Source organism: Eutrema salsugineum, unplaced genomic scaffold (genome assembly GCF_000478725.1).
Source record: "Eutrema salsugineum unplaced genomic scaffold, Eutsalg1_0 scaffold_8, whole genome shotgun sequence".
In the NCBI taxonomy this organism is placed as follows: Eukaryota; Viridiplantae; Streptophyta; class Magnoliopsida; order Brassicales; family Brassicaceae; genus Eutrema; species Eutrema salsugineum.
Genome location: NW_006256414.1, coordinates 6,005,373 through 6,016,273, shown reverse-complemented (window position 1 = coordinate 6,016,273; position 10,901 = coordinate 6,005,373). Strand labels below are relative to the sequence as shown.

The 10,901-nt window shown below is 33.3% G+C and overlaps 1 protein-coding gene and 1 pseudogene across 1 annotated transcript; one reads left to right on the top strand and one right to left on the bottom strand.

The window, feature by feature from the left end:
- Positions 1–1,495: 1,495 nt before the first annotated feature.
- LOC112088151 lies at positions 1,496–2,462 on the bottom strand (annotated as a pseudogene).
- A 2,841-nt stretch (positions 2,463–5,303) lies between these two features.
- Positions 5,304–10,901, top strand: LOC18009596 (CSC1-like protein RXW8). Its single transcript, XM_006392222.2, has 12 exons — positions 5,304–5,482; positions 6,405–6,805; positions 6,927–7,073; positions 7,192–7,255; positions 7,375–7,584; positions 8,138–8,326; positions 8,569–8,867; positions 8,992–9,268; positions 9,384–9,659; positions 9,841–10,074; positions 10,147–10,324; positions 10,406–10,901. Exons 2-12 carry the CDS (start codon positions 6,525–6,527, stop codon positions 10,546–10,548), a joined length of 2,298 nt encoding a protein of 765 aa, XP_006392284.1. The 5' UTR covers positions 5,304–5,482; positions 6,405–6,524; the 3' UTR covers positions 10,549–10,901.

Below are 10,901 nucleotides of genomic sequence, written 5' to 3'. Positions count from 1 at the left end.
AATAGATGGAGAATCATATCTAATATATATTCCCAACCGTCTTTGTAGTCCCATCTTTGTACGTTGCGGTGGCGCTATAGGCACGTAAACCGCACAACCAAAGATCTTTAGATGGGAAATATTTGGTTCTCGACCAAATGCTAATTGTAACGGGGAGTACTTAAGGTACGCACTTGGTCTTATCTGAATAAGTGCTTCTGCATGCAAAATAACATGTCCCCATACATATATTGGGAGTTTTGATTTCATAATCAATGGTCTTGCAATCAATTTCAGACGCTTAATTAATGATTCAGCCAAACCATTTTGTGTATGAACATGAGCCACAAAGTGTTCAACTTCAATCCCCATTACCATGCAATAATCATTGAATGCTTGGGATGTGAATTCACCAGCATTGTCTAATCTAACTCTCTTAATAAGATAATCTGGAAACTGAGCTTGCAGTTTTATTATCTGAGTTAGAAATTTCGCAAATACCATATTTCGAGATGATAATAGACAAACATGTAACCATCTGTTGGATGCGGAATTTAATACCATAAAATAGTGGAATGGTCCACATGATGAATATATTGGTCCACAAATATCCCCTTGAATTCGTTCAAGGAACTTTGATGATTCATTATTAATTTTGGTTGGTGATGGCCTTATAATCAATTTACCAAGAGAACATGCAGCACATGTCATTTTATTTCTCTTATGTATCTCCTGGATTTTAATCGAATGACCATGTGAGCTTTCTATAATTTTTCGCATCATTGATGTTCCTGGGTGACCGAGGCGATCATTCCACAATGTTAAATCTTCTGGATTTCGTTTTGTCACGAGATGTGATTCTATTGCATCTATATAAGTATGATGCAAACCGGAAGGGAGTTCAGGAAACTTTTCCAATAAGTCTTTTGCCTAACTTATCAGAGGTTACATACATATACTTCTTTTCATCTTCAGTTGCAGACTGAGTGTCATATCTTTGACGGTATATGTCTTTGAAGCTCAACAAATTTCTTTTTGAATTTAGAGAATACAAGGCATTATTGATGGAAAATTTTGTTCCATTTGGCAACGTAAAGTTGTCTTTGCCTGTTCCTTCAATCAAGTCTGCAGGATCCGATATTGTATTGACAATAATCTTTGTCAGTTTCAAGTTAGAAAAAATATTTTTTTCTTTTTCAGGATAGTATATGTTGTTCCACTATCTGGTATACAGATTTCTCGAACATTTTTCTTGGATGTTGTTTCATCTTTAATATGATCCATCTCTGTATTTAACATAAACATTAATGAAGAAACATAAATTTCATTCATAGAAAACATACAATAATTATACATTAGATTGTTGTAAGAACAACATTATATGTTTTAAAACTGAAATCGTAATAATTATACAATATGCTGTTGAGAGAAACAACATTATTCGTTTTAAAAACTGAAATGTAATAATTATACATGGCATTAGCGGAGACTATTCAGTAGTCTCTCTACAAGCATTTCAGCTATCGGCTATAGCGGTCTCGTCGAAATCATTCGCAAAGTCTAAGGAGTCGAGGTATGATGTACCCTCGAAGTGTTCTGTGAGGTTCACTTCTTTCCCTTTGCCTTTGACAGACTCTTGGAACAACTTACAAAGATGTGGAGGGGTTCGACAAGTACGAGACCAATGTCCTTTAGACCCGCATCTGTAACATACATCCTCACGCTTCTGGGTGGTATTCGCTTGGGATTCTTTCCCCTTTGAAGTTTTTTCAGACCGAACCCACTTGTATGAGTTCCTCCTTTTTGAGTTGTAAGTCCTGCCACGTCCGTGATTGAATCGACGGCCACGACACCTATTGGTTTGACATTTTCTTTCTGGTTTTTCTATAACCGTTGCATTTGCTTCAAAAAATGCTTTGCTTCCCGTAGGTCGAGAATTGTGGTTTCTGATGAGAAGTTCATTATTCTTATCTGCTAATATGAGTGTCATAATCAATTCAGAAAATCTCGTGTACCCACGATTCCTATACATTTTTTGTAGGATACAATGTTCCTTACGAAATGTGAGGTACGTCTTTTCGAGCATTTCTGCATCGGTGACGGGTTTACCACAGTATTTCAGTTATGAAACTATTCTCAGAATATCCTCAACCTTTTCAAAATCTTGAAACCTCAAGTTTTTCCACTCTTCAAGAGCATGAGAGAGGTTTATTTCCCTCTGGTTGTCAAACCTTTCTTTGAGAGCTTGTCATACCTCTGCTGGATCTTTTATGTGCGCATAGTCATGAGTCACATTTTCATCTAGATGTTCCTCAGGAAATTATCGCCGTTGCCTTATCATGGGCAGACGATTCATTTTCCTCTTTTATTGTGTCGGTTAACTTTTTTGACTCTAGATAAAGTTTCGCATTGGTGATCCATGCTATGTAGTTTGCTCCAATTATTTTGAGAGCCGGAAACTTAAGCTTCTCAATGTTTATCATTTGATTTTCTAAACATAAATGCAAAAATATTATTAGTAAGATAGTAATGTTTTATATTAAAACGAACCGTTTACATGAATAACTAAAGCGATTACAAAAAAGAATATTGCATAGAAAAATAACATAACAGTTGAGGTATACTTTTCGGGAGTAGAAGCAAAAATTACAATTGCACTTAAAATCAACAACAAACGAATCATCTTTCTTATGGAATGAAAACCGGAAAAGTATTTGAAAGAAGATATGATGTTTGAGTGAAATGAATGAATGAGGGATAGAAATATTTATAGATTGAAAACACTGTTCATAGCCATTTGAAAAGTGGAAAATTCTGAAAATTTTTCCTTTTGTGACCGTTGATGAGAAAAGAATTGAAGAAAATAATTAATCAGAAAATTTTGATAAGCAATCAGTTAAATCTATCAATTTTTAGATACAAGATTTATATACAGGTTGTAGAGTCTCCTTATATAATAACCATTATATAAAGATGTATTTAACAGCAATATTATGATGACTTAATCATCCATATTTATTTATAAATAAATTATGAGGCGACACAGTCGGCCATTGTAATATTAATAAGTAAATAATTATGATGTATTTAGCATCTATGATATAAAAATAATAAAATAATAACAAGACAACAAACCGCCCATTATAATATTGAATGAATAGTGGTGTGTTAACATCCACTGAAAAATAATAAATAGTTATACAAGCGACATACCGTTTATTATAGTAGTGTATATATTATGAATATATATTTAGCTATAACATAGAGTGATCGTGCTGATAACATGTTATAATATGTATAATTTATTATAAAGATAAATATAAATAAAAACAAAAATTTTATACCCGCAAAAGAACAGAACTACGAATAAAAAGCGAACAAGAGAATGAGAGAGAGGAGGAATATTTTTGATATTATGTATTCGAGTGTATTTACAAATGAACGATTTCGTTCATATATATAGAAGTAAAAAGATTTAGTTACTATGCGTAAATAGTGACGGTGAACTCCACAATAATTTATCACGTTTAATATGCCTCTTTTTACGATTTTCTCTTATTGTTTATAATTGACTTTCATAACAGTTTTGAAATATACTAGATATTATTGTCGGGTTGATAGAATAATTCTTATTTTTAGTTATTCATTTCCTGTACAAATTAAAATTATGATATAAGAGTATGTATTTATATTAATTGTAACTAGATTTTAACCCCGTGCGTCCGCACGAGAACTTTCTATTTCTAATCTAAGTTGCATTAATTTTTTTATTTAGATATAATTAGTTTTTGTTATTTATTTTTTTAAATCAAAAAATTGTTATTATGTTTTAATTTTAAATAGTAAAAATTTGTATATTAGTAGAATAAGAGTATACGTTAATTAAATATACATTGATCTAATGTTAATTATAAACTTTGTTATTTTGTAAATTTAGATTTACACATAAATAATTTATATATCTATGAATTTGTTAACCCGTCCGTTTAGTTGTCTAAAATCATTTTTAATATCTTACATGTTTTGACAAACTAAACTGTATGAGACTATAATTATAAATGTATAACCCTATAAATATTTACTAATATTGAATATTTGGACCAATTGATTATGAAAAAATATAAGAAAATATTTATTTACTATTTATGTTATTATAAATATATATAAACTGGCTAATCTGTTAGTTTAATTGTCTCAAATTATCTTAATATCTTATATGTTTTTATAAATTAACTCATAGACCTTAAGTATATATATATATATATAACTCTAATCAGTTCGATCATATTATTGTATACTATAAATATTTTTTAATCTAAATTATTTGATATTTTAGACCGATTCATTATGATAAAATACGATAAAATATTTTTTTATTATGTAGTATTATAAAATAATTATTTAAAATTAAATCTAACCTGTATTTAAAGAATTCTAAAGTATTAAAATTATTATCTAAATTTTCGTAATAAAATTTAATTATATTTTTTGTTGATTTTTTGGAATTTAAATTAATTTAAATACAGATTTTAGTAATTAAATTTAATTATCATAAATTTCCAATAATTTAAAATTTAAGTTAAAGATGACCTAGATTTTAGGAAACCTAAAAATATCTAAATTAATAACTAATTTTCGGAAATTAATAACTAATTTTCGGAAATTAAATATAAATATAAAATAAAATATTATAAAAAACTTTGAGAGTGTTTGGAAAGCAAATACTAAATAAATGCTTATGTTTTGATATAATAGATGTGGACATTACTAATGTCATTCCTTTGTAATTTCTTTTAAACTCCAAAATTTTAATATGAAAGGTACTTCTTAATTATTAAATTAGAAAATTGTACATGTTACTTTCATAAGGAGAAAATTATCAATTATATTATATTTAACATTTACGTACCATAAATTTATGCATACCACACAGCGAGAAAATCACATGAAAAATCCTTCACCTTTCCTTTTTTTCTCTCCCAGTCATAACAGTTTTAACTACCACTTGAATGTTGGAAGAATATAAAGCGTCACGCCAAAAATGCAACTGATCATAACACACGTGTCGCTATCTTAAGCATATCTTAAAAATCGAACGGTCATCATAAGTTCGTCCACAGAGTAGTCGCTCTCACATAGTATCAAATCTTTGGCCATCGACCATCATATTACGACACGTGGCGTAATCGTCGCACCCGTCTCACACCGGCCACACAGCGTGGCATTCCTCAACTATTATTTATCATAATTTTATTTTTTTCGACTTTTATATATTTAACTTTATATTTTTTATTTGAATGTTGGTTTCTTTAAGATATGAACTGGAACGCGAACTCTTCGCGAAAATTAGAATTGCGAAGCAATTTTAGTGTCATTTTTTTCAGTTTTTTTTTTTTTTTGGTTTCTCCTCTCTGCGATTCCTTAGGGTTTCTGAAATTCTTCTGATTCTGTGCGCAATCGATTTTTCTGAAGTCAAAGCAAAGTTTTGGCGTTTCTCCGGAAAGTAAGTATAATGGCGATTTTTTTGTTTTGTTTGAAATCTCTTCAATTTTGGTTATTATGTTTGTTTCATCACTTCGCATTGTTTCTGTTTTTTGACGAATCAGGTCATCATTGGTTTTAATTGATTTTTGGGAATCAGAATCTCTGGCTTTAATCACTGATTCATGGTGTTCTGGGTTTTTTCTACGTTTCGTTCTATCTTAGTAATACTTCGAAGTTTTAGGATCATAATGGACAATAAGATTTGAGTCTGGGAAGGGAAGGAAAAGTTGTATTATAATATACTGTGTTGGGAAAACAGAAATTGATAACTTGGATTGGATCTAAGAGCATTTATGTTGTATGTTAACAAAAATAACTTCCCCTGCAAGTGTAAGTACTGATTTTGATTTGATTCCTGTTTTGGTTTCCTCCAATTTCGTATCATTCAATTAAGGAAAGTTGAGGTTATAATTGAATCCCGTTCTAACCCGTAAAGGTATAAAATTTGAGTTTAGCATAGATAATAATGCAATTCTGAGATGATCTTAGGCTCGTATCTTGAAGGATAAGTACTGTTTATGATTTTATTCCTGTTTTGATCTCCTCCAGTTTCGTATCATTCAATTTAGGAAGGTTTTTGTTTAATCCCTTTCTAATTAGTTTATTACATCAGACAAGGCAAGGTATGAATATAAAGTGTAGCTTATAGATAATGAGGCGATTCTGTGATTAGTCCGTTACGGTAGGATCCAATTCCAAGGTTAAGTACTTTGGATTCGATATAGACGTTTGGCTAATTGTGTAACAGTCATCTACTTCATGGCCATATATAGTTCTTTAAGCAACCATGTTTTGATCTATGTCTCTAAGATCTTATGAGCTCTAAACCTCATATTTTCTGACTTGTTTTCTTTTTTGTTTTTTGTGATTTTTCTTTACAGCTCTTTTGCGGATCTAAGATCCTCTTTTTATATTGTTTGGTTGGCCATCGACTTAATACGCTTATGAAGTTCGTCCCTGCCTGCGATTTTTAGTAAGGAGGGGGTCGAACTGAGAGTGAGATGGAGATTTCAGCTCTTTTAACATCTGCTGGAATCAATATTTCGATATGCATAGTGCTTCTGTCACTTTACTCCATACTTAGGAAACAGCCAGCCAATTACTGTGTCTATTTTGGCCGAAGGCTCGTTTGTGGAGGGGCTAGACGTTATGATCCTTTTTGGTATGAGAGGTTTGTGCCTTCTCCAAGTTGGCTTGTGAAAGCATGGGAAACTAGTGAAGATGAGTTATTAGCTGCTGCTGGTCTTGATGCTGTGGTTTTCCTCAGGATGGTCATTTTCAGGTTACTGGAAAAACTCCCCCAGATGCTTTTTATTTGTTCTGGTTCTTGATCTTATATTTCCTTTTTCCTTAGTGTTTCTTTTGGTTTTATTTACTCTTGAGTTTTTTTTTTTATCCTGCAGCATTCGTATTTTCTTTATCACTGCTGTTGTTTGCATTGCCTTTGTGCTGCCTGTTAATTATTATGGGCAACCAATGGTGCATAAGGAAATCCATTTGGAGTCATCGGAAGTGTTCACAATCGAAAATATTAAAGAAGGCTCAAAATGGTAAATGTGATATTGCTTTATGAAATGTGTAGCAATAATTGAAAAAGTTAGTTCAACATTATTCTATACAAAGAATGTTAGTGCTGATCTTTCTTTTTTGTAACTTTATTATACTCAGGCTATGGGTTCATTGTCTTGCACTGTACATTATAACCTCAGCAGCATGTCTTCTTCTCTACTTTGTAAGGACCTCGTGCCTTAGTTCATCTCATGCATACTTAATTTCTTACTCTTTGTTCCTCTGTTTTACCTTCTTCTTAGTTTACTTTTCCCTCCCCTTAGACATTTTCTTTAACTGTAGGAGTATAGGACCATAGCCAAAATGAGGCTTGGACATATTACTGGATCTGCCACAAAGCCAAGTCAATTTACCGTTCTTATCCGTGCTATTCCGTGGTCTCCTGATCAATCTTACAGCGACACACTGAGCAAATACTTCACAAATTACTATTCATCAAGCTATTTGTCCCATCAAATGGTTTACCACAATGGCATCATCCAGAGACTGCTGGTAAGCTTTCCCCTGGGACCAGTTAATGGTCTTTTTTTTATTGCTCTTTGTGAAAATGATTTGAAAAATTTGCCTGCTTTATACCTTTCTTCTTATTTCGGTATTCATTTTTTTGTTGATAGTTTCCTGATTTGGTGCAAAACTTTATGGTTCTCAAGTATAACCTGCTGCTTAGATGTTATAAAGGGTTATTTATTTGATGCCATGCTGAGATTGATGATCTTACATAGAACAGTAGATGTAATGGTTGAATGTAGATCGAGTATCAGCTAAAAGGGGGAGACAATTTAGATGCATATTCATGGAATATAAAAGGTTCTATCTGTAGCACTTTCATTCATAGCTTATGATTTCTGATGATGTGGTTGTTTCAATATTACTACATCAATTTCTCACTGGTTATCTCTTTGCCTGTGGAATCAAAACGGAAATAGTTAGAAATTTGGGTAAATGATGTGTGGATGGTGTGTGCTTGTGATAACATATATGAGGTTCAATGTTCTGTGTCCGAGGAAAATGTTTGACCTTTAGATTATCTCAATTTCTGTCTCAGCGTGATGCGGAGAGGATGTGCCGCACTTTAAAACATGTTTCTCCTGAAATCAATTGTAAACCGAGTTTGACTCCATGCACCTTCTGTGGAGGACCTACAGCCACAAATTCTTTTCATATTCTCTCTAATGAGGGTGACAGTGTCCAAGGAGTGGAGCTTGGTGAGTTGACTATGACTACGACAGAGCAAGTAAGGAATTCTTCTGACTTTCCCTGTTCTAGGCAGTTCGATTGTATGATTTTACAGATACTGTGAAGTTTGGTTTAATCAGTTGATTAACGATTCGTAGTATCATATACTACAATCTTATCCATTAAGATTTGCACTTTTGTTGCTAGAGACTAGAGATTAGAAGTAGCAGTGCTATTTGAAATACTTATATAATGCAGAATAGGTAACTCAAGCCACATAAATGTTCTGCTCGTTTGCAGGAACGTCCGGCTGCTTTTGTGTTTTTCAAGACACGCTACGATGCTTTTGTTGTTTCAGAGGTTCTACAATCAACAAATCCTATGTTATGGGTGACGGACTTAGCTCCAGAACCACACGATGTGTATTGGAGGAATCTCAACATACCTTATCGACAACTTTGGATACGGAGAATAGCAACTCTTGTTGGTGCAGTTGCCTTCATGTTCGTGTTTCTTATTCCTGTGACCTTCATTCAAGGGCTGACTCAACTAGAGCAGCTTTCTCATGCATTTCCTTTTCTAAGAGGCATCTTGAAGAAGTGAGTACCCTGCAGGTTCAATTAAAAACCATATGAAAAAAGAGTCAAAGCGAAACCAAATATCTATGTTCTTGATTTGTTTTATCATTTTTAAAGGTAATCAATCATTAAAACCATTTTGCAGGAGGTTTATAAACCAGGTCATCACAGGGTACTTACCCAGTGTGATCTTGATTCTATTCTTCTATGCCGTTCCACCATTAATGATGTATTTTTCAACCCTGGAAGGATGCATTGCACGGAGTATAAGAAAGAAGAGTGCTTGCATTAAAGTCTTATATTTCACCATCTGGAATGTATTCTTCGTGAATATTTTATCTGGGTCTGTTATCAGGCAATTGAATGTCTTTTCTAGTGTCAGAGACATACCTGCACAACTTGCAAGAGCAGTGCCCACACAGGTAATTTCACTCACTTTTTCATTCATATTGTGGATTGAGCTTTTCTGGTTGCTTTAGACTAGCTCCTTTTAAATGGTAGCATATATTTTGAAAATGGCTTCAATCATGAATGCAGGCTGGCTTCTTCATGACCTATTGCTTCACATCTGGTTGGGCTAGTTTGGCTTGTGAAATAATGCAACCTGTGGCTCTTATCTGGAATCTGGTAGCAAAAGTTGTTGTCAAGAACAAGGACGACTCATATGAAACACTTAGGTTCCCATACCATACCGAAATTCCTCGGCTGCTTTTGTTTGGGCTCCTGGGATTTACCAATTCAGTCATAGCGCCACTAATTCTTCCGTTTTTGCTGATATACTTTTTCCTTGCATATCTGATATACAAAAATCAGGTAAGTTTCTACTTGATCTCTTTTACATAATATCACTACAAAGCTCTGATAGCATCATAATGGACTTGTATTAAATTCGTGAAACTTAGAACAATGAGCTTAATTTATTAGACAACTTGTGGGATATTAACAAGAAAAATATTTTGGATATGGTTTTTCACAGAGTTGTTTCCATTTGCAGATACTGAACGTGTACATTACAAAATACGAAAGCGGTGGACAATACTGGCCTATTTTCCACAACACAACAATCTTTTCACTGATCTTGACACAGATTATAGCTTTGGGTTTTTTCGGATTAAAGCTATCAACGGTCGCTTCTGGTTTCACCATACCATTGATTCTTCTCACTCTGCTTTTTAGTGAGTATTGTCGGCAGAGATTTGCTCCCATTTTCCAAAAACATCCTGCTCAGGTAACTCAATTGTAACAAAAAGCTTTTTTGGTGAATGCTCTAGTTGGTGCTTGATAAATCAGTTGCTTTCAGGTTCTTATAGACATGGACAGAGCTGATGAAATGTCAGGAAAGATGGAAGAGTTACATAAGAAACTGCATAGTGTATACTCTCAGTTACCATTACACTCTCAGAAATCATCGAGTAAAGCTGAAAGCAGTACTCCTTTCACAAGTCAGGAGTTGCCGGATCCTGAGAAATTGAAGCCAGGTTTCATCTCATACTAATGTTTTTGTATGAGTCACATGATTAGAATAATGAGAGATTTACGTTTTTTCTACTCTTTTTCAGAGGAAGGGGATGCCATAGCTAAAGAGTTATGGGGCTTTCAGGGCAATGAATCTTGTCAAGAGCATGACGTCAAGTCGTGTCCTGGTGCTTCTTCACCAGAGCATCTTACCCCAAAGATGATCGAACTCCACAAAAGGAACTAGAACGGTTTTACTAGTGAAGTAATGAATGCTATGTGCTTGTTCAATCACTGAGGCTCTAATACCTCAAAGTGGTTTAAACAGAAGAATTTTCTGTCGAAGAAGCTCAGCTCCAAAAGGAGCCAATGGTAAATGAGAATACACACTCACTGAAAGAAAAATAGATGTATGTTGCTTTTTAGTCATTATAAACTCTCTAGGAAACTAAATGGGGGAAAGCATTAAAGCATGTACAGTCTTCTTGCTTAGAGATATAATGATGTACATTTTATAGTTGCTGCAAGAAGAAATGTAACGGAGCAAAATGTATAAATACTCAAATTTTCTTGCGAAGAAAGAAATACATTTTTTCAACA